Below are 27302 nucleotides of genomic sequence, written 5' to 3'. Positions count from 1 at the left end.
TTCCTGTAACAATTCCCAGAGAAAACTCCAATATTAGGTCACACATCATTCCAATCCGATTGAACCTTTGGCATAAAATATTAGGGCTATCTATGTTATGTTCAAAGCTACTGAATAAATGAGCAAGAGAGACGACTGATCTCAACGTGGACAATTCTACTATTCCATCTATCATTAGTCGTAGTGTCTGAACTCTAAGCTGCAAACGATGAATGAAAACGCTAACTGTTAATAAGAAGCTTCTGCTTGATCAATAGAAGCCTAATCTCCCAAGCATCGTAAGACCCTGGCAATTAGAGTCAGGAATGTCGTCAAAGAAACGGCTGTCTGATGCCATTGATCGATGCGACAACGTTCAATCAGTTACCGAATGCTACCACTCCAGCCCTCCAAGGACAATGTATTATTCCGCAGAATTATTCCACTGACTTTAAAGAAGCTCAGAGGTGAATGTAATCATGCGCAGGGATGCCAAGAATGATACGTCAGGAATTCCAAAGCTGCAAGCCTGCAGCCTCGGCAGCGTATCTATAAACAACCTGCCACTCAGAAGACCCGGAGACTGGATAAATTCAGTGTCTTGTGAGTGTTCACTGACCAGTTTGGGGCAGCTGAAAAGCAGGCTGTGGATTGACGTGAGACAGGTGGAAGCAGTGCATTTTCAGCCTTATCCTTATAACCGCCGTCTTTGCCTGTACAGATCTACCTGCCAATGTTAGCATATCGATATGACAGATAAAACCAGATATCAATTACTTGACATTCTTGACTATCACGTCTCCAGCGGCCTTGCCCGTCTTAGACCGTGATAGACAGTCTAATACCTGCGGCTTCATAGACACGAACTCAGGTAACTACTCCTCTCCAACTTCCATCGCCATGCTATTCTCATGAAACGATTAAGAATCCCGTGGAAATGTCCTGGAAAAGTTACATGTCTATATAATGAGCCATATTCCGCTGTTGGCTGTTGCTGGAGCGAGCCATGCACCGTCGTCTCGGTATGTTTAGACTATACCGCGGTCAGCGAAGGCCAGTGCAATGGGGAAAACCTAAATGCTGGGACCAGTTGTTGGTAAGAATTCCATCCAAAAAGAGCTTTCAAATATCATAACTGACGGTATTTAGTTCTGATTCTGGAATTCCATACTGCCAGACATGGAAGTTCTCTGATATCCCTGCCTCACTTGTGTGGTGCACTGATGTCCAACCTACTGCAGAAGTGATCATGTTTGAACAGCCTATCTTGGCAGCGTCGGACACTATCTCGACTGATAGAAGCTCTTCATCAACGGGGCCGGCAACAACATCGACTAGTACATCGACTGAAGAGGCACCATCTCCCACCGAAACTTCGGAAGGAAAGTCTGGGGGTATGTCATCAGAGAATACAATAGCACTTGGTATCGGTATACCTGCGGCTGTGGCTGGTATAGTCTCAGCTGTCCTCGATGTTTGGCTGGTGAAGAGGAGAAGGAGAATAAGAGCACTGCCGGCAGTACCTGCAATTCCCTTGGTTCCAGCATTTCCAGCAGTCATTTCTAGTGGCGATAGTTCAAGCTCTTAGGCCTGAGATCGTTTCAGGGTAATGTAGAGTCGTCATGCGAAGACAAAGAACGGTTTAACGGGAGGTAATAAGAGGTAGGCTCGCAAGTTTCGAAAATGCAGATTGCCTTGTAAATTCATCCAAGGACACTTTACTCAGAAACAGTATGCTTCATCATCGGAGTGGCTGTGTTGATATGTTCCAACCATAGTGCAAATTCTGCTGGAACATACCATCGAAATGCCATGGGGGTTAGAGCATCGGCAAGATATGCGTTGTTTGAACTGCCACTAGAGCAGGCTAGCCCACTGTAGGTCTATCTTTGCTGAATTATATGCTAGATGTTCTACTTGTGATTAAAACTTGTGATTAAAACTTGTGATTAAAACTTGTGATTGAAGGCTTATTTACTGCCCATGATTTCGTCATCGTCGTGTCCACTGGGTCGATACCGCAGGGTAAGAAATGTCACACATCCTCCTATCTGAAATCACGGCAGCCCCTTCATCCTACCGATAACACAAGACCCCTGGGGTGTACCACATATGACCGTTGATATCGACTAGGTGTATGTTCGTATCTATGCCGTAAGTCACTAACGACGGCGTGGCGTCAGGTAAGTCTACGGTACGGACGAGGAGGCAAGGTCCCCGAAGGCTGTAGCCCCATTAGCCGAGTTACGCGCGCTGGCCTTACCGGGAGCGACTTGACGGCATAGAAATAGAATTTACAGGCATGCGTCACTCTCCCGTTGCCGACATAAAGTCTAAACGATTTAGGTGACTAGATCAAGTCCCCGATTTGTACTGAAAATGCTGCTTCAACAATTATATAACGAGTCAAAGACAAGATCATATTGGAAAAGGGAACTGGCATTTCGGGCCCTCAGAACCTTTCACTAAAGAGCACACAACAATTTGACACTCAAGAAGCGATAATGCAATGCGTAGGGCAACCTGATGATGCTTGCTTTTTGATTCCAGAACATCTGAGGCGAGTTTCGGCCGCCAGCGGGCCTGAATCCGCTCCGGCTACAACAGCAAAATAACCCTACACGCGAGTCAAACCCAAATTGCAAAGGGGTCAGTTAAAATGTCACTCGAAAGAACAGACCTGTCACTGGCTCAAGTTGTACGAATCCCGGCATTCCAGGTCCACATGGCGTTGGGCTGAAAAAGCTTCAGCTTAATTGAGTGTAGCGTCCAGCGTAAGGTTATTGCTTAGAAGCATCGAACGATTTTCATCATAATCGCTTGTGTTATCAACAGGGTCTTTTAATAAGTTCAATAGAGGTCCGAAAGATTTGGGAAGGGGTGACAACAGCTCGGCAGATGCCTGGGATACGTAATCCCAGGGACACGGTACGGCAAACGAGCTGCATTTGGGTGACCGCCACGGACCTGCATGCATCGTAACTCATCCTTGATAACAAATCCCGGCCACCCGGCGTTCTGGATTCGCCTCACTATTCTGTGCCCCCCAGCGACAGAAGCCCAGGATTGCTATCCAGGTACTCGGTATTTCCAGCACAGAAACTCCCCTCGTGCGATTTAGAGTTCAATTTACATAAACAAGCAAAGACCATGTATTTAAACGACTGTTTTCGGATTTTCGCACGAGCACAGTAGCATTCAGAGCGGGAAGTGGGCAGACGGAATTGCAACCTCGCCAATCGAATTGGGATGAATTGTCACAGGATTGGAGCCGGCGTATGGATGCACCTCACAGGGGAAATGTTATAATTTCCGCTACCTTTTCCGACGGGTCCGCTGACGAAGCAACGTTAGGCGAACCGGTTCTTTGGTGAGCGCTGATCAGACTCGTTTTCTGGAAGGTGAACCATTCTTGGCTTTGGCGATCCCTGCCGTGGAAGCTGGGGGGTGATCTTTCGATCGGGTCAACAAACGCCGAATGGAAACGGGACGCACACAATTGATCAAGCAGTGACAGAGCTTGGCCGTCCCACATAGGTACTCGGAGAATTAATCTTGGTGGATGAAGAGAACGGAACATATTACTACAACGCAGACGAACTATTTCTGATCCCGTAGGATGCTCAGTTGACTTGAATTCGACGCAACCTCCGTTTCATCCGTCCGTGACCCTGTGCCCTTAGAATTCTTCCGAGAGTCGATATATTCTGTGACAGTAATCTCTTGAGTGCGTAGAATACCTTCAGAAGGCTGCCGACTGTGACGCACAGTACCAAGAGCAAAAGTCTCCGTAGTAGGATCATCGCCAAGCGTACCAGTTGCTCTCGTATTTTTCCTACTCCTCATCCCAGTTCCGTTGGATTGCGAATGAGAATAAACATATCCAGTGCCCTGTTTCTTTTTATTCCAAAATCCATATAACGTCGGTGCGTTGACGACGATTGTCGCAGTGAGAAGCTCGGTGCTGGCCCATGTCGTGCGATTGACCTGGCTGTCTTTGTTCATGGCGTTGATCGGCAATCGGATGACGGTGATAGCGACAATGAAGATGCCGAGAGTGAAGAGTACGTAAAGCTTGAGTTTGCGCTTCCAGGATGTCTTGAGCGAAAAGAATAACGGAATAGGGACGGCGAGAAGCATCACGTCGGTGACGATGTTGAGAACACCAACCACGATGAGTTGCAGTTGGGCCTTTGAGCAGGTTCCAGGATCTGGAACAACCTGCCAGTACAAATGAAAAGGTACGCACTCGCTGAAAGTCGTGACTTGGACAGCGACGTAAGTACCGAAGAAGACAAGAAGAAAAGAATACATAACCGTCTTCTGATATCGTAAGTTGAGGAGTAATCGTCGGTAAACATCGAGAAGCACAAGCTTCTGTAACCAAAGGCTGTAAAACGTCAGCACGACTCGCCCCTCGAGTCACTAAGAGAATACTAACAATGAATTGTAAAAGACTCGATTCGTAATGGCGAATTTACTCCCAATCTCCCGTCGATAAATGATCTCATCAGTAAAAACCATCTTCTCTCGAAGACTCGGTTTAATATTATTTGTTCCCCAGGTGAGAACAACATGGATAAGCGCCAGTCTCACAGCACAGCACAAGATGGCACCCATTGTGAGGTAATCACCAAGTACAAACTTCTGCTTGGCGACTTTTCTCCATATCAGCCGCACCCCCATAATCAGGAGTGACAAGCAGCTGAAGAACCAGTGAATAAACAGCGTAGGATCCTCCATCGTGTCGGGTTACACTGGGAAAAGGAAAAAAAAAAAAAAACAAGGAGGATTTTCGCAGCGGGGGATGGCGCAGATCACATATCTTTTATTGTACTGTAATTGTTCTTTGATGAAACGCTTCCTGTTACCTGCTCTGCTTCTTTTCAGCTTTCGGCCACTTGAATCCCAGCGGGTCGTTCCCCGTTAATTACGCTTGTTTTTTTTTTGTGCTGGTGAGTTTACTGGCGATATGCTTCTGGACTTGTCAGTTTAGTGCCTAGCTTGGTTTCCTGTGGCGTTGTCTTTCATTTTGGGTACCAGCGCTAGAACGGGCCGTTTTCCTTCAACGGAGAGAATTAAACTATTCGTGTGCGCTAGTTACGAAATAATATTGGGAGCTGTAGCATTAATAATTTATTTAATGGATATTCTAGACGATGTCAACTGACGTCTTCAAAGAATATCGCTTGATACCGTCAATCGGGTAATTGGGCCGTTTGTCCCTCATGCGCCATTTTCTTGTTGCAGGGATATCACGCGGGTTCCTGGGATGCGGATGATACGAGCTGCAACCTTAGTTACTGCGCCGTAGCAGGGGCCTAAAAGTCTAGAGTTCAGTCTGTCGCATCCGAAATGGAAAATGAAGATGACGATCCTGTCTAGTGTAGCTCGCTAGCCGGGAGGCCTTGAGCAACCTCAAATTCCACAGTGCAGACCCCCTGCATGATGCAGTATATCTGCGACTGTTCTTTTCGTTCTTTTCTTTTTCGTTCTCCTGCATCTGCGCTGCATCTCCTTCCCCATCCATCCATCTTTTCATCTCATCTGCCCACCATGCGTTTCACTTCCCTCCTAGTCGCTGCTACCGCGACATTCTCTCAATGTCTCGCTGCGAGCTACGGAAGCCAGGGTGAAGTTCCTGCTATTCGCACGTACTTCATGGTCGGCGGAGGTTATGTAGATGATGGTGCAGGCGGAGAGATCTTCCGCGATCAGATGTACGTGGAGAGACTGGTACCTACCAAGGGACCGTACAAGTCTACGCCTCTCGTATTCATCCACGGACAAGCCCAAACAGGAACCGTAAGTCCCCTTGATCGATGTTAGGAAACAGCCTCGGCTGACACACAGACATAGAACTTCCTAAATAAGCCTGACGGAGGCCGTGGTTGGGCAAGCCAGTTCATCAACCAGGGCTACGAAGTTTATATCGTCGATCAGACCTTCCGAGGACGATCGGCATGGGCGCCCCTCGCCGGTGCTACCAAGCCCTCCACATACTCGGCAGAGATCATCGAGCAGCGTTTTACTGCCGTGCAGGAGTTTAATCTCTGGCCCCAGGCTGAGAAGCATACCCAGTGGCCTGGTACCGGCAAGCGAGGAGACCCTGTCTTTGACGCCTTCTATGCTTCCAATGTCCAGTTCATCAACAATGCCACCTACCAGCAAGAGACCGTCCAGGCTGCTGGTGCTGCCCTTCTTGACAAGATTGGCAAGCCTGTTATCCTCCTTGGACATAGCCAGGGTGGTATGATGCCCATTCTTGTCGCTGATGCCCGCCCCAAGCTCACCAAGGGTTTGATCCTTCTTGAGCCTTCTGGTCCTCCATTCCGAGACGCCGTCTTCAGCACCAAGGCCTCTCGTGCCTACGGTCTGACTGACATCCCCCTCGTCTACAGCCCTGCCGTCACCGACCCCTCCACCGATCTTGTCCAAGAGGTCCAGCCCAGCCGTGGCGAGGACTTCGTCGAGTGCATCCTTCAAGCCAAGGAGCCTGCACCTCGTCGTCTCGTCAACCTTGCCAAGAAGCCTATCCTCCTCCTGACCTCTGAGGCTTCTTATCACATGCCCTACGACTACTGCATTGCTCGCTACCTTAAGCAGGCTGGTTGCTCCAAGACCAAGCACATTGAGCTTGGTGAGGTTGGCATCCACGGTAACGGACACATGATGTTTATGGAGAAGAACAGTGATCAAATCCAGGCTCTTGTTGAGCGCTGGGTGCGATCAACATAATCGTGCCAGTGAGCCCATGAGTGATTGATGCTCCATGTTGCTACTCGGCAAACGATCTCCCATTGTTGACTGGGAGCTTTGATGCTGTCCATGCCTGTTGTCGCTTTCAGTGGCTACGTAAGCCCGGGCATATAATAAAACACACATGTTTGTTTGTCTCTGACGAGCTATATAGATAGAATTAATTATAACTGTAATGTCATACCATCCATGAAACACTAGCAAAAATACTTTCAAAAGTGCAGTCTGTCTCATCTGAATTTAATGAGCAGAGGTGAAAGAGGAAATGATTTAGCTTGATTCCCGACTTCCGAAAAGTTCATTTCTTAGTGGCGAGGCCATGGTTTCCCAACCTCAAATCTCCTTTTCGTTCTTGAGGCATTCCTAGTCCCTCAGAATGCTTGTGGTGAGACTGCAATGGTATGCGACGTATAGAATAGTTAACATTCCAGCTGATACACATCCTCTGAATGTTTGAATCAATGTCGATAATTCTGAATACGTCTAGATCTGGTGGAGGTTTAGCTGATGAGCCACTTCTGACCTGACTTAATGATGTATAACTTACTTTGAAATCTTGTACTTCTTCATCTGGGGAGGTTTTGGTTTTGGGGCTGGCTTTTTTACCTCGATCAACTGAACAGCTACAACAACCGTATCTTCGCCAACGTCATTTCTCCCATTCGAGCCAAGGAAGAACTTGATCCCCGCAGCTGTTTCTTCCTTAGTTCGCAAGTCTAGCTCAGCAGAATGTTCGCCCTCACAGAAGCCCAACTTCTGACTCTCGGATGCTTCAGTCACAAACTGTAGACCGGTGAGGATCCCTAAGCTGTCGACCCATAGACGAAGAGTTTTGAGGTAAGCTCCATTTGGGTTCCATTCACCTATTTCAAAGTGGGGTTCATCTTCAATCTCTACTTCGAAAGAACCTCCGTGTATGCAAGTGCACCGGTCTTGTTTACTGACATTTTTCTCATGCTCTGGTTCGGAGATGGCGAATGGTCCGAAGTACATCGGCTCATGACCCTCAGCGTACTCGAAAGCCATGGACGTAATCTTGAGTAACTCTGTCGTCGTACTATGACACATTATAACGGAAATAGTTTCGAGTGGTTTTGAGCAGTCGAGCCACGTCACAACTGCCTGCGGACTCGGCACACCAACGTCGGGGTAACGCAATCTTTCGATTTTGTCTGTTTGGCCATGGATTGGTCCAACTTCGGCGTATGGATATTCGGTTTGGGGACGGTTTGGGATCCAGTAGAATCCCCTGGAGTCCTTATCCTCGCGCTCCCCCCCGAGGCGCCAAGTGACGTCGTCGAGGGTGAATACGCCAAAGGACGTCAGAGCGCTATCGGAGGTGTTTTTGTTAGACCACTGGCAATGGAAGCCTTTTATAGTCTCCCCATTTCGCCCCCCTCTGGCAAGAATCTTCTCATTTTGCCCAATTCTTCCAACAATGAAATGCTGTCCCTTTTCTCTTAGGAAGCGTAGGCCCTCAACCTTATCCTTGCCAGTGACAGCACTTCCTGATATTCTCATCCGACTCCATACTAAAATAATGCACTGCAGAGGTAATACCAATGGAGTGTCGGATTGTTTTGTCCTTTTATATGTGACTCACCTCAAACCCACGAAACTGAACATCCACCCCAACACGGAGGTTGTTGTGCGGATCATCAGTCTTGTTCTCGAATAACAATGCCTCTACGGGCGTTGGCATCAAGGGATCTAGCCTCAAAGGGTAAGAAGGCCAGATTTCGTGCTCAGTAGGTACCTGTCCTCTCCAGAGAAAGTTTGCAATCCTGGTGTCGGGCTGAAACTCTTGGGCTTCATCAAAAGGCGTAAAATCGGACATCCCGATGCGAGAGAAAGCAGAAGAAGGCACCTTTTCCAGATCTTGCTGCAGAAGAACCAGCTTTTCCAAGGGCTTTCCAGGAGCCCATGTACCGCCGATGGAAACAACAATGTGCTCATCTTTGGGGACGAGAACTCGTATATCTCCTTCAGATTGACCGAGTTGAATGAAGTTGTCGTACAAAAAGACAAACCTTATGCCTACAGCCTTCCGCTGCATGAGTTTGGGGTTATTGTCGCCAGAGACTTCTTTCGTGGTGATGAATATTGCTACTAGCCAGTCGTCCTTTGGGATCTGTGCATCTTCACTCGAGTGAAATAGATCTTCTGATCCTATCGTCTTGGTTGTGTTTTTGTCGGAGTCGTGAACTCCTATACCCGCAAGCTCCTTGCTATCAGTCCAATAGACCCTAATCACAGGCTCAGCTTTCTCCATGTCGTTCATTCTATTGATGAGATTGACGCTGGCGTAGGTTGTTTTGGAGTCGGCCGGGAATGTCAAGAGTGGCATGAGACTGGAGACTGCGCCCTTGATAATCTTATCAGTCGGCTTGTTGGTTTTATTTCCAGACTTTCGTTTATTCGTCTCAGCCACTTGATTCTTTTTTGGTTCGCGGACCGAACACTCCTTCAAGAGTCGAGTACACACGCTCCAGATCCGACACCGATTCTCAAGATGCATTCTGACATTGGGTTTAAATTTCCCCTCCCCTATACCTTTTCCGAGGAGGTCAAGATTCTTGTAAAGTTTTTTCCAATCAATTCTGCGCTTTCGCATCTCATCGGTGCGCGGAAGATAGTGCTTTGCCCATGGCATATCAGCGTATATTTTCGAAGGGGATATCTTCTCGCCATTGCCATTCGCGAATAAGGTCTGTGGAATATTTCCGTTCTTTGGCTTCTTGGATTTACGTGAAATTCTGAAAAGCTCTTGAACCATATCTTCTATACACTCATCAACCTGACTTGGTGACGCGAGTGCGTATTCGTCGTTGACATTGACCATATCGACTTCAAAAGGTCCAGATGGTAGGCCATGGTCAAGATCCAGTGAGTTTGGTTGGTGTTTGTTCCTGGTTGGAGAGCAATATCCTGCAAGAGTGTCGTAAAGAGCAGAGAGGGTAACTTTTCGTGGTTTATAAGCGTCTTGGAGGATCACATAGCAATCGACGTGAAGTGGCGCTGCAAAGGACTGAGGACCTTGGAAGTCGTAACTGTGCGTGCATTAGCAGTGTAGCAACACACTCCGCCGGTCTCAGTGATGATATGTTTACACTGTGACGAGTCGGGTGTCGAATACCTCGCCATGTTCACCAACTTCATCATCATCATATACATCATAGTGGTTATCCTCATGATGCCGAGCTTGCTCGATTAGAAAGGCTCTACTAGTGTTGGACCAAGAAAGCGATGAGGGGATATAACTTTGAGTCTTACTCTTGTGTTTCTGGGTCTCGAACAATAATTATAAACTCTCCCATCCATTCTTTATCCACAATATCAACTCCAGAGTCGCTGTCGTCGTCACAGCCGCAATAGGAGTCTCCCCACGAATCGTATTCGTGAATAGGCCCACAGCACAAGGCGCAATAAACAGTATGTCCGCACATGACAAATGATACAATGAAGCTGCGACGGATGCAATTGTTGCTGTTTATAAAGGCAAGAGTAGAGAGAGAGTAAAAGACTTATATGTCTTCCAGTTAAGTTGGCAAATTATGCTGTTTAAATAGTTAGCAGGACAGGCGCCTATATGCTTATTGTGGTAATACTACATAAGGGCGAGTCAGCAAATTGAACCTGCCTGAGCGCTTTGTTCCCCTGGATATCACTTTGCCACTGAGGCCACTTGTTCAATTGGATGATAAGGTTTAAGGCAGCAGCTACATGATCTGTTGACCTGATAATAAGGTTATTGTGTTTTTAGGCGTATTGTATGACGCCTATATTGTGGTTGTGTTTACAAAAAACTATTGTGTTGCTTTATGTATGGCTTCGGCATTACTTCTCTCTTGATATCACATTGCCACAGTTACAAAGCCTGATCATATAATACTGTGACATTGAAAGTAGTGATCTGCATTATGCGTTATCAGAAATACCTTCTTACTTATATAAAGTCCCACTATAGCCAATATATCTTTGATCTTGTAGCTTCGATTTGAAGGATCCCGGCTCAGTACAACCGATCTGCCTGTTCGTCACATAAGGGCCTAGGCAGAGGATCTCACGAGTACTGAGGCGTTTCAGGAGCTTGCACCAATAGTGGGAAAGATCATCGACTTGTAAGATAAGTACGCAGTCAATATAATCTTGTCAGGAAAGGCCAATGGCTTGTCGAAGTAGAGGTACCGCATGACCGTGCTGCGGGGACCAATGCAATGACTCCATTTCCGTCTGTTATCTTCAAAGTGAATCTCGAAACCTTGCATATTAGCGTCGACTCCAAATAAAACTGCATGATGCAAATCGCTATTACGAGCGGCAAGAGTCAGATTCTCCATAGAACGCGCTTGGATCGGGGACTTGTTCCTCAGCTCTTTGGGGTCTCAGGGCCAAGGTTTGCTACCTTTCAAAGGTCTTCTGAAGAAGTCTATTGCCGTGGGCGTGCTCCTAGGTACTAAAGTTGACGCCATGGGAGTTGAGGTTGACTTGGAGACCTGGGGCAAAGACTCTGCCTTGGGCTTCGGAGCACTGCGCTGTTTTGAGAGAGGCAGGTATTCCTCTATGATCTTGGAAAAGAAGTTCCAGAGGCGACGTCGGTTATGCAAGGCCCTCAGTATATCACGGTAGCTACGAGCTTTGAACGCATCGAACCCACGACCACTGCCAAGATCGTTGATGACCTTGCAAAACAAGAACCTATCTACTTGACGACGCTCGATCTCTTCTTTAGAAGGGAGAAACTCGAGTATCCAGGCAAACTCCGTGGAAAACTTGTTTTCCCATACCGTGTCAGAAATATCCTTCGGCACAGAATATGTGCCCTGCTTCCGCTTCTTGCGCTTATTTCGCCATGCACCTTGGTGGATTGCATACAGAGCCATGTGGTGATTTCCAGATGGCGCTCGTGTTCCCCGTTGATTGTTGTACGGCCCAGTTCTGTAGGATTGGCACGCTCCGGTCGGTACATTTCGAGGCATCCACGACCAGCAGCTGGTCCAGTTGGTACGTTTGGGGGTCGCCCGATTACTCGTACAATCGACTTATGAGCTTTCTTCAAGGCGCTTTCGGTGATGTCGGTGGCCTGGCCGTCGTGAATAGAAACGGGTGATAATGACAGCATACCCTCTCCCTGGGGCATCAGACCAGCTCTTGCTCTAATATTCTTTTACTGGGCCATAGTCAAAGTCCAGGGCATTTGGTGACCCGTGGGAGGGTGGCGGAAGGTGAGCTGTGAAGACTTGGTACAGAGCCGCGGTGTCGATCATTCGTGGCTTCGCAACCTTTCCAAGAAGTTCGTAACAGTCTTCATGCATGGGAAATACCAAGGGGTCTTCACCTCCGTAATCATACCTTTAAATATTAGCCCCTGATAGTTCTCTCTTGCATAGAAGTTACACCGTTATAGAGTCAACGTCTTGTTGATATTATCCTGGTGTTCTCCTCAAAATCGACATTGAACTCGTTCGCATCCTCCTTCCCAGCACGGGGCATAATGAAGGCCCTAGAATCATTGGATACTGATCACATAGCACCCACGGTACTCGACTTCCAGACTCGCGGTGCTGCTTGATAAGCTTGACCCTCCACAGCCATTCATTCATTTTCGACAAAGTCGAACCCCTGGTCAGATAGGCAACTATCATATGCATTAGCTGAGCCACTGGATGTTGGAGCGCCGCAGAGGGCACAGTAAACAGAAGGTGAATATCTGGACATGATGACAATGATGATGAAGAAGGATGTCAACGCGTTGTGAACTCAATCGCGTTGGTGGCTTTGAGATACGAGAGTTATACCACGTACCAGATCGACAGGTGACCAGAAAAGAATGACCACTGCTGTTAGTGTCTCAGTATTCAATGCCCACGAACCCCAGTTCTCAATTGACGTAATTACATGCCTTTTCTGTCCAATCCTCCCCGCCCCAAATACATCCGAGACACCGAAAAAAGCAACTTTTTTCTATGGAATAGATACATTGATATCGGTCGTCGCAGTCTCATACACGTAATTGGTTCGTATCTAGGGTCAAGAAGCCACCATGCGTCTTATTCAATTGTATACACTAACGTGAAGCGATTTGTTCTGTCGCATCCGTGACTTTGATATCTTTTGGCCTGAGCGTTGTTTCTTGCATTTGACGTTCGGAGAATTACTCATGACTCTACAATTCAGCAACGAATGCTAGACAGACTAATGAGCCATGATGATGGCGGGAGCGACATGGAATATGAGCTCGGTGTAAATATAACCCGGTGCATGATTGCAACACTTTAGCGACAGGGATTGCTTGTTTGTTCATCGTTAGAACTGTCAGCGCTCTGAAACCTCAGAAGATGGATAAATCACTCATCAAGGCCAAGTTCGACAGCCTTGTCCAAGCAGGGCTGGTATTTTACGACCAAGAACAAAGGCTCATCGAATATTTGGATGGAGGATTGAAAGTACTACGCCATTGACTGCACAGCCGGGCACGTCATACTGACAATCTTGACTGCAGTTTCAGTTCCTTCTCACTTCGGCTTTGGCAAGGAAACCGACCATTCAAACAGCTGGAGCCCAGACGCAACAGGATATCGAACTATCCCAGCAGAAGCGAGAGGGGAGTGACATCAACACAGCGGGTTATGAGATATGCGACGTTGGAAGAACGCATGTCCTGGTGGCCAACAAATTTTGCTTCGCCAACCCTCATTTGATGCTTCTGACTTCAGACGGCCACCAAAGGCAATACGAACCTTTGAATAGGGGCGATCTAACAGCAGCATGGAGTGTTTTGACTACATTGGGCGACGATTATGTTACCTTTTTCAATTGTGGACGAGATGGAGGATGTAGTCGATTGCATAAGCATATGCAGCTGATCCCAAAGCCGAAAGATAGCTTTGCATCTTTTCTCGATGCTGATGGTACAAAAGAGCCTAATGTTCCCTTTCAATGGTTCTACCAACACTTCGGACACTCTAAACCCGACATGGACGATTTGGTCACTGTTTACAGCGACCTTCTGAAGCAAGCCACCAAAGTTGGCGAAGGGCGATCTGAGCATACTGATAGCTCACCTCCTGGTGCTGCAGTTCCGCACAATTTTTTGCTTACGCAGAGGTGGATGGTTGTACTTCCAAGACGACGAGCGGCTGTTAATAAGGAAGCTGGAGCGAATGCTATTGGAATGATGGGCGTTGTTGCTGTTGCAACACAAAGCGAGATTGATGGCTGGATCAGACTTGGATCAGCTGCCGCTCTTACAGAGCTTGGCGTGCCAAAATAGATTTGAGCTGTTTGATATAATCCAAGAAGCACTTTTAGAATTGGATTCCGAGTTCCCTATCATCATTATCATATATGTCGTTCCCATCACTTAGCTTCCCTGATAAGCAAATTACTACCAGCCCCTTCATCAGCACTAACACTCACATAGCTTCCTGAAGTTACTGTAGTCTTCCCCTCGCCCAACAACCCCTCCTTCTCAATAACCTGAACAGGGCTTTCGACACAGCCTTGACACGTCTGCATCTGCGACTCAGACAACATGCTTCCGGCAATCCAATTATAAATCACCCACGCCGCTTGCAAAAACACCAAATCTGCAAGAAGGATCGCCAAGAGCATGATACCCGGACTTTTACTCTGTGGAACAGAGCAGAGATATTGTGAAACTATTGTCGCATCATTACTCTCCAATGGTCCCATCTCACTAGCGAACCTGTCGTAAGTTTCGTTAAGAAGAACAAGGTTCTTATCTGTTGGTGGAAGAGGTGCTCCAGGTGTTGGAATCTGGGCATAGCGTGTGGCTTGGCCCGTCAATGACGAGTCATTTAGAAAAGAGCCGTTTTTGCGATTCGGATCATCTGGTGGGAGGATGGCGTATTGAAGATCCTTTTTGTCCAAAAGCAAGTTAGGGGCGTTTTGGTTTCCGAGGTCAACGGCTATGAGGGAGTGAAGAATCCTTGTGTAATGGAGACTTTCCCAAATAACTGGGACAAACTGATTCTGGGTTCTGTTAGTATTAGAAGTTACACGGCTGACGTGGACGCACCTTTGGGTCAGTCTTTATGAAGGAAGTGTCGTTGAGAGCTACGGGTTGTTAACTGGTTATCCATAAGAAAGACTGGTAGGGGGAAGAAACTCGCGTTCATTTTGTATGAACCCATCAGAGGAAAGAAACCATCCTGCGAGGTTGAATAACTTCGGATCACGAATGCTAACTCTTTTCAGGATATGAGAATGATATTCTTGGGGACTTACTCACTCCTTTATGTTCGGGTTCGTTGTGAACGTGATCCCTCCCGTCATCCAATATGAATCATCTCCCAGATCTTGGGTCTGTGACATTGTTGACAGAATACCCGTAAAATACACATTCAGCAACCTTGTCCCCCACCAGGTACTTGCATGAGTCTTGTAATCATCCTCAATAACATAATCGTATATATGATCACTCTGACCCGTGTACTCAACACCAAGGGTAATGTTCACAAGGCCCTCGCTTGTCATGACATTACAAGAGGCTGTAGCGTCAGTGAAAGTCGTGATCCAAGAAAGCCACCAGCTGTTTGAAGCTCTAGCATCTGATTTTCGAAGATTAATGTCGACTCTTGTTAGATAGCAATCTTCAAGAGTGTTATTTAAGTATGCAATGGAAGGATATGTCTTTCGAAAGTCTGAGTCATCGTCAGATGAGGTAAGCGCTTTGACGGAATATTGAAAACCAAGGTTGGTGGAGAAAACGCGATCACCAACAGACAATATCTTAGGCTGGCATTTGACCTTCATATTATTATCCCAGTTCAGCGGTGCTTTCATGAACCATCTGAACAAGATTATTAGAACGCCAGTGAAGACATGAGATTCTTAGTACATACCGAACAGACTGGGTGGTCGTACCATTGGGATCGTCAGTAAAGATCGGCTTGAGATAAAACGCACTGGACGCCAGATTGATGATCGTAAATAAGACCATCAATATCAGGCCGCCCACGATGGCTACAGGAGTAAACCATCGAAATGGGAACGGTCTCGTAATGGGATAGGAGAACCACGAAGAATGCATCGCGGTGGCAATTGGGCAGTTCTGCCCTTGTAGATCTGATGCGTAACAATTCTGAGATCAGGAAATGTGGGCATTTATCTACCTCAAACCCAGCTCTTCAATCGTAACATGAAGGATCATGATCCCTGCGAGGGCTGAATAATTCGATGCAGGGTAAGCTGTTGAGGCTCGGCAATTTCCATTTCCGATTGGACAAAAGGAGCCAAATTTAGCACGAGAAATCCTCGCGTCGCACTTTGGCCAACTGCTCAGCCTTCTTTTCCTGCACCTAAGATTGATTAACGTTTCATTGCTCCTTGCTATCAACTACCTAGAGAAAGCTTAACATGCTCCCACGCGTCCTTGAGCCAATGATTTTCGTGGCATTTTTATCCGCAGTTACCACGAAATGACTGCCTGTCTGGTAATTACCGGAGATAAGAAGCACAGCCACAGGGCAAGACAACAACGAACGGTCTTGTAAATATTTCGCAAAAAGAGCTTCATTTAGGTAGTAGTGAGATCCATGGCTGATAAATTGGAACTGGCAGATATCCGAGACTTGAATAATTTAGTGCAGAGTCGGGAATCAGGTGAAGCGCGCACTACCGATAAGCGCGCGGCATTTAGGGATTATCTTAGACTTGTTACATACTGGGCTGTCTTGATAATGCTGATTTATGCGGGCTCTGTTGGTAATCAATTTTCTAAGCCACAGCTTCCTTGTCAGCGTGCATGAGTCTATCATAAGCCTTTCACGCCGCGTGTTGACTTACGTTTCTTACGCCTTCACTTTAATCAACGTTGTAGCATCGCGCAGCCTCACGAAGAGAGTTTCGAGAAGAAGATTGATATTTATCGGATTAGCTTTCAAGTCAATTCTCCATGACAGGCTATAGTAAGGCTAGGTATGTTCAATGCCAACACGCCTGGTGGCTTGTGACCTTCGGGAAGTTGACTATGACTTTCGTGAACTTACGCTGATACTCCTCCTAGGAAGTGATTGTAATTGAAAATAAGTAGCACTTTCCGGATATATGGAGAACTAGGGATAAACCGACTGCGGGTAAGTTGGCTAGTCATCTGCAGCTTGCTCACGTTCGCCGTGGTGTTTTCCAACAAGGAGAACCATAAGCTTGGTAACAAGACTTTCTCGGTGATCATAAAATCCACATTGATCCGAAACCCAAAGCAAAGTTTTAAAGAAAGTTTGTTATTCGATTCGATAATACTGACCTACTGGCTCGACAGTTTTTACACTGCGCGACAGTCGGCACTCGGCAGCTTATCAGAGTTCTGGCTGTCACATGATATCGTGAATTTAATATCTGCCACGTAATTTCATCAATCGAAGAGTGAAAAACAATTGCTTGCATGCTTTTTCTCTTCGCCTTTCTACTATTTATTTAGTGGCGGTGTTTCTCGGGCGACCATCTCCGAGCTTCCGCCGACACTTGCATGCATCAAAACATCTTTCACCGACCACGGAATTCAGTACACCAACACGCCATGTCATCGAGCAGATATCTCAGAAATCTTACGCGCCTGGTATCCGGAAGATCAGGTTGCTCTGTTACCTCAATATCAGAGCTTCCGAAGTACCCGACTTCTGTGGCGCGAAAGTCGTCTACTCAGGCAGCACCCATACTTCATCAATACCCGCCTACAACTCTTGAGGATCCGCTCACATTTCCATCAACTACGTATAATACTATCGATGAGAACGTTAAGGTTGAAGAGGAGGAAATCGCCGGTTATGATGCTTCGCGATTTTATCCGGTCCGAATCGGGGAAGTCTTCCAAGGCCGGTATCAAGCGGTGACGAAGCTCGGCTTCGGAAGCTCATCCACAATATGGCTTGCCCAAGATTTAAGGTAAGTCAATAAGATAGTTTATGATCGTGGGTACTCAGCTCATTTGAGATACAGAGACCGCAAATATGTCGCTCTCAAGATCTACGTCCATACGTCCCGCAATCACCGAGAAATTCCCGTATACGAAACATTGTCACCAATCCTCGGCAAGACCAGACACCATGGAGGGGGAAACATCCGGATATTTTTAGACTCGTTCGAAATGAGCGGGCCTAATGGCCGTCATAAGGTACTGGTACTTGAAGGTACACAAATGAGTCTGCGTGACTACAAGGAAATCTTTCGAACAGATGGATTTGATGAAAATTTCGTCAAAAGAGCAGTCAAGGGGCTATTGAACGCTCTTGACTTTCTTCACACGGAAGCACAGTTAGTACACACAGGTTAGTCCTGGTTTGCGATTATGTGTCTATTTATATTCCTAACATTGCAGACATTCACCCCGGGAACCTATTGCTAGGCCTTGACGACGATTCACAGCTCCAACCTCTGGTGTCCATGGCCTTTAAATCACCTGTCGCACGAAAGCAAGTCTTAGAATGTCGAACAATCTACCTCTCAAAAGTCATGCGCCCAAGGCCAGGTCCAATCCTATTATCAGACTTTGGCGAGGCGAGGACCGGACTGGGACCACACGCTGGCGACATTATGCCGCTTTCATATCGCGCACCGGAAGTCATTATGAGCATGCCATGGAACCATTCTGTAGATATCTGGAGCGTTGGTCTGACCGCTTGGGATCTTCTCGGCATGAATCGGTTGTTCACGGCGAGGGATGGAGATGGAGAAATGAGCGATGCAGCGCATCTAGCCGAACTCATGGCAACGCTAGGTCCGCCACCCCGGGAATTTCTGCAGAGGAACTCTGGGAGAGCGGCTGACTTTTGGGACGAGCAAGGTAATCGGGACAGAAAATTTGAATGGTTTTAAAGACGCCTACTGACATAATGTAGTAGGCAAATGGAAAGGACTCGCACCTATCCCCAAGAACCGCTCTCTGGAAGAGCTTGAGACGAAGCTTGGGGACAGCTCGGCTTTCATTGCATTTCTACGGCGCATTTTAACTTGGATGCCAGAAGATAGACCTACTGCGAAGGTGCTACTACAGGATCCGTGGTTAATGACCGAGAGCAGTACTAGTGCGAAAGCTGAGTCGCTGGGTGCTGAGGAGCAGTAATGCTAAAGGAGCAGATCCGGAGTCGAACGAACTCTACAAGGCGGGAGAGCAAGAGGTCAATTCTCACTAAATAAACGCTGGACATTCCTCTATCTAGAGTACAAAATCATGATAATGTTGTCATGGGTTTAGGCATGCTATCATATGGCTAGAAACTGAGAGTACTTAGGTATAGAAAGGTTTATTGCAGTATGAAGCGATGCCTGTTGTATGGAACTATATATAGAGATAAATTTACCGAGAATCGAACAAGTCAAAGAAATAAACGATAGAAGTTGACCCTATCACCAAGCTTTGCCCGAAATAGATTTCTTCTTCGTAGCGCCCCTGAGCCTCCCAAAGAAATTCCCTCCCATAACCGCCGTCCTTGCAACAGTTTCATCCCTCTCCCTATGCCCTTCACACTTCCTCGGCGCCACCCGCCCCTGACTCTCCCAATAAAACCTCGACACATCAAACTCATGATGCGTCCCCGGCGCCACGCAAATAACTTTCTCCTTCGTAGCTTCCAGCTGCGGCCAGCAAGTATCACACCAATTACAGCCCGGAAACTCCTCTGACTTATTTGCGTTTGTGACTTGAATGATCCTTCCACAGAGCTTGTTGGAGCAGCATGCTGTTGAGTCGATGGTAGGCCACCATTCGCGGAAAGAAGCCTTTTCGGATGATATCATTGATGCTTTGCTCTTAAGCTCGAGCTGAGTGCAGATTTCGTTGCAGACATGGGTTGCGAAAAAGAATTTGAAGCCTTCTCGTCCGAGGTTTGTGTCTGCGAGTTTGAAGCGTTCTGGATCGAGGGTGTGAATAGCTGGGTCTGTGAGGACGTGGCCTACGCCTTGGAGGTCGCAGACCAGAAAGCTTCCCCATGATCGTTCGTAGGTGAAGTGTGAGAAGGCCTGTGCTGCTTTGTTGAATTCATCGTCTGGGTTGTCCTCGTTAACATAGCTGCAGTTATTGTTGTACTTGACATAGTCACCCTCAATAAAGGGTTCAAGGGAGATGTAATCGGTACCGGAATCGCCAGATTTTCCCTTCAGGCATGATGTGACGATAAAGTCGATCGAATGCTTATCGTCTGTCAAAGCGTTGAACTCTAAAGCAAATGCCTTGCAGAGAGCTTGGCAGCGCATGTCCTCGGCCAAATGCGCAAGCCGCTTTCCACCACGCTTAAACGACTTGACGACGTAGGGGTTTGTGGAATGCGTCGTCTTGGCGCAGTATGCAAGACGCAGAGCGCCTTGAGCGAAGGGCATGCGACGTTTGTGAACGTTGAGCTCCATGACACTCAACTTAATGTTATCATCGTGAGCCATCATGTCATTAAGTGTACCAGAGCGATGAATCACAGTATCCGGACTGAAGCCTTCGACAACGAGCTTATCTTCAAACCAGCTCTGGTCAGACCACTTCTTCTCAACGTCTTCAAGAATTGCTTCGCTCTGCTTTTCGTTGAACTCGTCATCTTCCGCTTCGCCGATGGCGTCAAGATGAGACATTTGAGCAGTCTTGGTTCCCTTTTCGCCAGTTCGAGAAGAAGACTCTGACATTCGAACAGCGGTGCGTGAAGCAGAGCTTGTAACGCTCTTGACTACGAGGTGACGAAGGGCACTGTACGTAGTGCCCAGCTCAGCTTCTTCAAAGAGCAGACCACCCTTCGCAGTACCCTTGGAACTCGCACCAAGAACACTACTCCTCGGCCCGGAGTTTGCTTTCAAAGCTTCCCGGTAATGCGGGTTCGACTTCAAAAGCTTACAGTCTGCTGACGCAGCAGCGTATTCCTGGAGGAACACGTATGCCATCTTGTCAGTCGCACTCAAGATACGGAGAAGAGCGTAGTTGAGATTCAGACCGATCATCTGCTTCAGAAGAGGCTGATACTGAAGCTTGTGCGGTTCACTTCCAGGAGTGTAGTAGTCATCGCTCTTCTCAGCCCAGCTGTGAAAGATATTCCCGTGAGGCGGGGCATCAGCGATGTGAATGATGCATCTGGTCTGATTCTTCCAAGAAGCATTGATGGCCTGTTGGATACCACCAAGGACATCTTCAGGTGCATCACCGCCACCCCGAGCTTTCAACTTATCAATGAAGCCCCTCACTTTCTCCACATCAGTAGTGAAGTCGATGAACTGAATATGATTCTTATCACAGTGGTCTTTATAACTGACCACCGCAATCCTCACCTCCGCCTCATTATAGAACGTCTCGGTAATATCCTGCATAATCTTCTTGACCTGCTCCTTAGCAGCTGCAATGAACGGACCCATGGAAGAGGTAGTATCCATGAGAAAGAGAAGGTCCGTGGCACAAGCTGCCTTGAACATTCCCTCGTTGGGAGTTCTTTTCATTTGGGCTGCAGCTTGAGCTTCCCGTTTGAGTTCGAGAACACGAAGTCTGGCTTCTGCGGCGGAAAGGCCTGTAAGACCTGCCTCGCGCTTGAGACGATCGTTTATAGTGCGCTCCTGCTGCATTGCACGGCGAAGATCATCGCGTTCGATCTCCATCTGGCGGAGACGTTCGCGGGTGCCGGATGAGGTAGCGTTGGATGTTCCGGAGTCACCGGGGTTTCGGAGACGCTGGAGAGCGCCAGCGATGGGCGGAACGGATCTAGGTTCATCGCTGCGGCTTGGAGCTGCGCGGTCTCTGCTTGGGGGATAGGGGGGGAGGATGGTAGATGCTGAAGATGCTGAAGATGCGGTGGAGGTTGCGGACGAGGTGTCGCGGACTGGGTCAGTCAGGGCACGAATGTCTCGTGTCTCTCCATCATTTCCAGTAGAACCTGGTGGTGAGTATGGTGGAGGGGCACTCATTTTGGTATGTTGCAATGAATCGGACTACTTGATGGATATCGCTGTTCTGTATTGGAAGCAATATATATATTCAGCCCATCTAAACTCATGTTACTATTTCCATACCCGCTACCGAAGTCGATCAACCTACTCCTCATTATCGCAATGCTAGGCTCTTTCGGAAATCTAGTGTATCCTCTTCGCCCGATAAGGCTTCCTTCGCGCATCGACATATCAAACGCAACTCCACTGAAGCCTCCATATAAACCGGGCGTTTGTTAGGCCTCAATTCCGCGCCGTTATTCCCATTCCGCATAATCGGGTCCAATCACAGCCCCTGGTGTCTTGCCCCTTTGAGAGCTGATCGGCACGAACTTCCCTGTTGGTCTAGATTGACCAATCACGTCAATGCACGAATTCGCCCTGTTTGAGGGTGTAGTCCTGAAAACGCCGTGTCTGCCTGATGGAGGCAGTGTTTTGGTGGAGTCATGTCGGTCGCCCATTGAGTTACAGCTTGGAACTTGAACATAAACATTACAGGGGTTGACGCCCGAGAGCAGTTAATTGATAACATTAGACTTGGAGCTTGTGAATCGAGATTCTGAGAATGCCTGGGGCGGGGTTCATCACCAGAGACATTGCCAAGTTGCCCGAGTCAAACTATCTTCCGTCTGTCAGCCCATTATTCGGAGGTGCCTATATGGGGATCTCAAATAGAGCCTTATCGGTTATACGAGGCTGAATCTTTGTAAATCATTGTGGTAAAACGTCGGTTTGGACTGTGCCGCATTTTCTTCGCTCATTATCGGCCTCAACACCATCTTTCTCATTGCACTCTTCACTTTCATTTGAGACCTGCCATTGATCTCAGTACCTTTCATGATTCTTCAATCCTCAACATCACCTTTTTCTTGAACAACGAGGCATCGTCATGGCAGATCCTCGACGTGCAGAATGGTTCCTCTCCAAAGCCTCTCTTCAACCCCCTCCCCGTCTCGGCCGTCTAACCGAACCACCCGTCCAAGATTTCCTCCCATTCACCACTACCAACCGCGATGCAGCTCGCCAGCTCCTCGTACAACAGAGAACATCAGATCCCAACTACAAACCTCCAGATCGACAAAAGCGACATCTCTTCCGCTCCAAAGAACAAAAAGTTGAAGCCTGCAACACTTCACAATGGAGCTTTACGAAACACGAAGTCGCGAAAGCCTTTGATGTCTTATTGGCACAGGAGACACTTCCACCAGCTGGTGTTGCGCAAGCTCTTTTGTTGCATACGACACTGACGTCTTTGGATGAACTTTGGGGTCATTTGAATGATGCGCAGTTGGAGAAGAGGATGAAGAGGAATAGAATGAGCGAGATCTTGCGCTTCGATTCAAATAGCATGACGTGGTTGGATACGGCGACTTCTCGTGATAACTTCAACTATGTTCACTTGTTGTGCCAAACACAAGCGAGCCAAGGAGTCTTGAACAGGGCGTTTGGCATGGCCTTGTCCAGATCATCTCTCGAGTCTATGAAGCTTCTGTTGAGCTTTGGAGCTGTGGCATCCGGTTGCCAAGATCTCATCAGCCAGCATATTCGAGCCAGGAACTTGGAGTTGGTGAGTTTGCTACTATCAGCACCTAACTCAATGGCTCCCTCGGATTGGAAAGCATGCCTTGAACAAGATTTCGCAAGGGCAGAAGCAGGAGAAGCTTTGTCTCTCTCATTTATTCTCCTGCTCCTATCCCACCGCCCAGAACTGGTCTCGGAGTCCTTTCTTCTCAGTGCACTAAGACTACAGAGCTACCAAGCCACAGCTGTGATATTGGGCTACGCATACTCCAATCAGGTCTTCTTCGCCATTCGTCACCAGGTCTGCGAAATCATTTCTCAATACCAGAATGGCAACCAGAGACTAGCCTTCTTTACTCTCCTATCTCATTCTGGTCTTGTTGGAGACAACTTGGTCACTCGAGAAGAGCTTGTCAAGGAAGTACTCGCTCGCCACTTACCACTTGTCAATCTGCTTGTGCATGCTGGTGTCGCGGTTGATGTCCCTCCACACAATGCTTTGAAATGGGCTGTCTCACAACTAGACTTTGGCATGCTAGAAATTCTTAGACACGGGAATCTTTTGTCGCCTGCATCCCAAGTACTGGGCTACCTGCCCGATAACATCTCAGAGCCTGACATGGTCCATTTCATGAACATGTTTGGATCTATGGGTCTGGGAGGACAACAGCTTGACTCATGCCTAGTGCGTGCTGCGCAGAGAAAACAGCAACACCTTGTCGAAACTCTGCTCCATTACGGTGCATCCGTTGAGGCTAAGGAGGCTGCTGCCATCCGCGCAGCTATCATATCTGCTGATCTGTATGTGCTCAGCGTGCTTCTACAAGGGCAGTGTGCATCGGCTATACTTTCAACGCTTATTCCTACCGCCATGGAGATATCACCAAGAACCATAAGGTTCGGTGTGATGCAATGTCTCATTAGAAAAGGTGTTGAAAGACAATCACTTGGCACCGCTCTGCTACAGCTCATGTTTGAAGAGGGCGATATCGACTCTGACCTCATCAAGCTTCTTATCGACAATGGTGCGCCGCTGGATTCTACCTCAGACGTTGATACTTCGCCACTTATACAGGCTACGAAGAAAGGAGATGTCACAGTCCTAAACATGCTCTGCAGCGCGAAGCCCACGGCGGAGGAATTGGCTGCTGCTCTTCCCTTTGCGTTCAACACCATTGCGGCCGTTGGCTACGATGTTGCGCTCGAGCTAATGACCCTGCTTCTCAAGCAAGGCGCATCTGGTCCGCTAGTACACGAAACATTTCTTAAGGCAATTACATCAGACGTACCACTCGACTTTGTGCAGTTGTTGATCGAGCACGGCGCTAATGTCAACTATGCATTTGGTCAGGCTTTCGTGCGAGCCATTGAGATGGACAAGTCTTCACTTCTGGAGCTGCTTTGCTCGTCGTCCCCGCCAGACCAAATAACCGCTCATGCAGTTCTACCAATACTCATCGACCCAAAGCACTACAACCTCTCTAACATTGAGCTCTTCCTGAGCGCTGCTTCACGGGCTACTCCAAAGCCATCACTCACAAATACCTATGCTCTCATCAAAGACCATCCACAACGTTCAGAGCTCTTACCGTGTCTTCTTCGCCATGGTCTAGACATCAATGAAGAATCTGGTATGATTCTCTGTCTCGCTGTCCGAGAACACGACATGGATCTCATCAAGTCAATTCTCGCTCTCGACCCGAGTGCCTCTACGCTCTCCAACGCCTTTCGCGAGGCATGTCAAGTCGAAGATTCAGATTTGAAACTTGATCTTATGGAGCGCCTACTAGGAAAGGCTTCTCCAGCTGAGATAGGACAGTCTAAGGCACTGCTGCAAGAAACCCAAGCCGCTCTCGATGGAGACATGGATGGACTTTGGTTACTCCTAGGCCACAAAGCTAATGTCAACTTCAACAACGGCGAAGCTGTTCAAGCAGCTGCATCGAATAGCGCAGGGTACCCAATTATCCTCAACATGCTTCTCTCAGCTGGTGCTACAGACGTTACCGTCGAGGAGGCATTTGACGCTGCTAGCAACGCAGATACACCAGCAAGCATCAAAGCGGGTATCTTTGGAAGTCTGTTTGCTTTCCACAAAGAGATCTCAGTTGAGATTATATCTCGAGCTTTTGTCAAGGTGCTTGAAAGCCACCCTGATGATGAGCACCTCCCAAACCTGTTATTAGAGCATGGTGCTGGTGCTCAAGTACAGCTCGCGACACTGGAGGCTGCAGCTGAAGCATCTCCAGGCGGACTGTTTCTGAAGCTTCTGCGACAGGTCTCCGACTATACCATGCGTAATGAGATTTTCGAGTATATCCGAATGCACACTAGCATGGAGTCGGCGCATAGACACGAGGCCTACGAGACCCTGCTGAAGCAAGGTATAGCCGAATCCCAGATCTCTGATGCCCTTGTAGTGTCAATTAAGAACGATCCTACTAATCGGGAAATTCCTATGTTGCTCCTCAACAACGGCGCCCAGGTCAACTATAAGAATAACGAAGCGTTCGCCGCAGCATTTCAGTCCCGAAACTTGGAGATGTTCGAACTCCTTTGCTGTTACCTCGTGAAAGGCGAACATGATGAAGCAGCGAAGCTCGTCTTTGAGCATCCATATCTACGAGAGAATCCTTCCGTTACTGTTGATCAGACTGTTCGCGCGAATATCTACAGGAGTGTTCTAACTTGCAACATTGACCCCAAGAGCATCTACACTACGCTCGTTCACTTCCTCGATTCACCGGAATCCAGCCTTCCCATCGTGGAACTTCTGCTCCAACATGGCGCCAATCCCAACGACGAGGATGGGCATTGCTTCTACCTCGCAGCACGACACAAAGAGGAATCTCACTTCCGAGCATTGTGCAAATACGCAGAACTATCCATTGTCCTACCCACGCTTTCACGCCGCATTGTGAAAGAGCACAACGTGACGCGTTGGTTCAAAATCTGTCTTGAGATGCAGCCATCCCAAATTGCCGGACTGTCAGACCAGCTTTTGTATCAGTGTATACGCAAGTTTCCGAATGGCACTGATTGTCTGGATGTACTGTTGGGGGCGGGCTTGTCGCCTTCTGCGACTATTAGTTATCGTCTGCATAAGAATTGGGTGGAGGAGGAGATTTCGTTGCTTATTTGGTGTCTTGTGTCCCCATTGAAAACAGGGAATAATGTTATTTTTAAGTTGTTGGAACACGGAAGCAAGGGTAGGCCAAAGCTCCGCGGCTCAATAACTAGTGCTAACTGTATGACAGCTTTGCCAGACTACGTGACACCAGACTCCAAGATACCCACCATCTTTCTCACACTCCTCAACAAGTCACGAGCTCCCGTTCTAGAAGCTATGCTCAAGCTTGAAAGCACCAATGTCCTCAACGAGACCATCTCCGGATCCATGTTCAGCTCTCTGGCTTCATATCCCAAGAAGCCCAAACTTGAGTTCACAACTCTCTTCGAAGACGACGACGAGATCTCACCACGTGAAGCATCACTCTTCCTCGGTAATCTTGACGCCTTCAAGTTACTCAACAAATCCATGCTCCCTGACGACGGCACCCTTCATCTAGCAGCTCTCCTCGCCCTCCCCGATTTCACAAATTGGCTTCTCGAGACCCACGAGCCAAACTATGAGGAAGAAAACTTTGGCTTCATGGTTCCCTTGGCACTAACATGCTACTCCAAACCCTTTCCTTGGTGTAAAGTTGCCAACGAGGAACAAGAGTGGTTTTCTCGTTTAGAGGAGACTATGAAGATTCTGATCCCAAAAACATTGTCCAGCTGGAGATATCGGCAGAAACTTCCGTTGCATCTTGCACTGGAGAATGGGAGCCAGGTTACTATGGCTATGTTGAACGTGCTGAATGTGAGGGGTATCGGGAATAGGGATAAGTATTTGTATACGGATAAGACGGGTATGCATTACTCGCCTTGTGAGTATGTTGAGACGTTTGTGGAGGTTGATGATGAGGAGAAGGGCAAACTGGTTAAAATTCTTCAGGAGCATGGTTTAAACTGATTGGGCATGATATATCTATTTTCTTGTATCTATTTGTTCTGTATTTATATACCCATGATTTTCTATCCTATAAACACATGAGATAGCTGAGGCTCGCATCGCGTGCCTTACC

The 27302-nt window shown here is 47.7% G+C and overlaps 9 protein-coding genes across 9 annotated transcripts; 5 read left to right on the top strand and 4 right to left on the bottom strand.

The window, feature by feature from the left end:
- Positions 1–458: 458 nt before the first annotated feature.
- FOBCDRAFT_196877 (uncharacterized protein) lies at positions 459–1567 on the top strand (the record flags this gene model as incomplete). Its single annotated transcript, XM_059608861.1, has 4 exons — positions 459–582; positions 785–850; positions 1012–1075; positions 1129–1567. The coding sequence occupies 4 exons, from the start codon at positions 459–461 to the stop codon at positions 1565–1567; spliced, it is 693 nt and encodes a 230-aa protein (XP_059466758.1).
- Positions 1568–3547: 1980 nt separating this feature from the next.
- FOBCDRAFT_247986 (uncharacterized protein) lies at positions 3548–4722 on the bottom strand (the record flags this gene model as incomplete). The annotated part of the gene is made up of 3 exons (XM_059610826.1): positions 3548–3870; positions 3902–4369; positions 4421–4722. 3 exons carry the CDS (start codon positions 4720–4722, stop codon positions 3822–3824), a joined length of 819 nt encoding a protein of 272 aa, XP_059464150.1. The 3' UTR covers positions 3548–3821.
- An 813-nt stretch (positions 4723–5535) lies between these two features.
- FOBCDRAFT_288294 (Alpha/Beta hydrolase protein) lies at positions 5536–6717 on the top strand (the record flags this gene model as incomplete). The annotated part of the gene is made up of 2 exons (XM_031173482.2): positions 5536–5784; positions 5839–6717. The coding sequence occupies 2 exons, from the start codon at positions 5536–5538 to the stop codon at positions 6715–6717; spliced, it is 1128 nt and encodes a 375-aa protein (XP_031050267.2).
- A 564-nt stretch (positions 6718–7281) lies between these two features.
- Positions 7282–12231, bottom strand: FOBCDRAFT_236851 (uncharacterized protein; the record flags this gene model as incomplete). Its single annotated transcript, XM_054703328.2, has 6 exons — positions 7282–8283; positions 8342–9788; positions 9849–9962; positions 11526–11863; positions 11910–12076; positions 12153–12231. The coding sequence occupies 6 exons, from the start codon at positions 12229–12231 to the stop codon at positions 7282–7284; spliced, it is 3147 nt and encodes a 1048-aa protein (XP_054559303.2).
- An 845-nt stretch (positions 12232–13076) lies between these two features.
- On the top strand, positions 13077–14011 carry FOBCDRAFT_315584 (ATP adenylyltransferase-domain-containing protein; the record flags this gene model as incomplete). The annotated part of the gene is made up of 2 exons (XM_031173477.2): positions 13077–13184; positions 13241–14011. The coding sequence occupies 2 exons, from the start codon at positions 13077–13079 to the stop codon at positions 14009–14011; spliced, it is 879 nt and encodes a 292-aa protein (XP_031050262.2).
- FOBCDRAFT_214830 (uncharacterized protein) lies at positions 13950–15882 on the bottom strand. Its single transcript, XM_059609394.1, has 5 exons — positions 15606–15882; positions 14993–15553; positions 14874–14944; positions 14780–14817; positions 13950–14733 (listed from the first exon to the last, which is right to left on the bottom strand). Exons 1-5 carry the CDS (start codon positions 15791–15793, stop codon positions 14098–14100), a joined length of 1494 nt encoding a protein of 497 aa, XP_059464149.1. The 5' UTR covers positions 15794–15882; the 3' UTR covers positions 13950–14097.
- A 1393-nt stretch (positions 15883–17275) lies between these two features.
- FOBCDRAFT_288278 (kinase-like domain-containing protein) lies at positions 17276–18980 on the top strand. Its single transcript, XM_031173463.3, has 4 exons — positions 17276–17646; positions 17701–18029; positions 18080–18544; positions 18600–18980. Exons 1-4 carry the CDS (start codon positions 17282–17284, stop codon positions 18821–18823), a joined length of 1383 nt encoding a protein of 460 aa, XP_031050248.2. The 5' UTR covers positions 17276–17281; the 3' UTR covers positions 18824–18980.
- Positions 18981–19107: 127 nt separating this feature from the next.
- FOBCDRAFT_247982 (uncharacterized protein) lies at positions 19108–21674 on the bottom strand (the record flags this gene model as incomplete). The annotated part of the gene is made up of 1 exon (XM_031173461.3): positions 19108–21674. Exon 1 carries the CDS (start codon positions 21628–21630, stop codon positions 19108–19110), a length of 2523 nt encoding a protein of 840 aa, XP_031050246.2. The 5' UTR covers positions 21631–21674.
- A 565-nt stretch (positions 21675–22239) lies between these two features.
- FOBCDRAFT_154874 (uncharacterized protein) lies at positions 22240–27247 on the top strand. Its single transcript, XM_031173460.3, has 2 exons — positions 22240–26381; positions 26430–27247. The coding sequence occupies exons 1-2, from the start codon at positions 22541–22543 to the stop codon at positions 27188–27190; spliced, it is 4602 nt and encodes a 1533-aa protein (XP_031050245.2). The 5' UTR covers positions 22240–22540; the 3' UTR covers positions 27191–27247.
- Positions 27248–27302: the final 55 nt, after the last annotated feature.

Source organism: Fusarium oxysporum, chromosome II (genome assembly GCF_013085055.1).
Source record: "Fusarium oxysporum Fo47 chromosome II, complete sequence".
NCBI lineage: Eukaryota > Fungi > Ascomycota > Sordariomycetes > Hypocreales > Nectriaceae > Fusarium > Fusarium oxysporum.
Note: the sequence above shows the minus strand (reverse complement) of the source record. Positions and strands in the feature narration are given on the sequence as shown.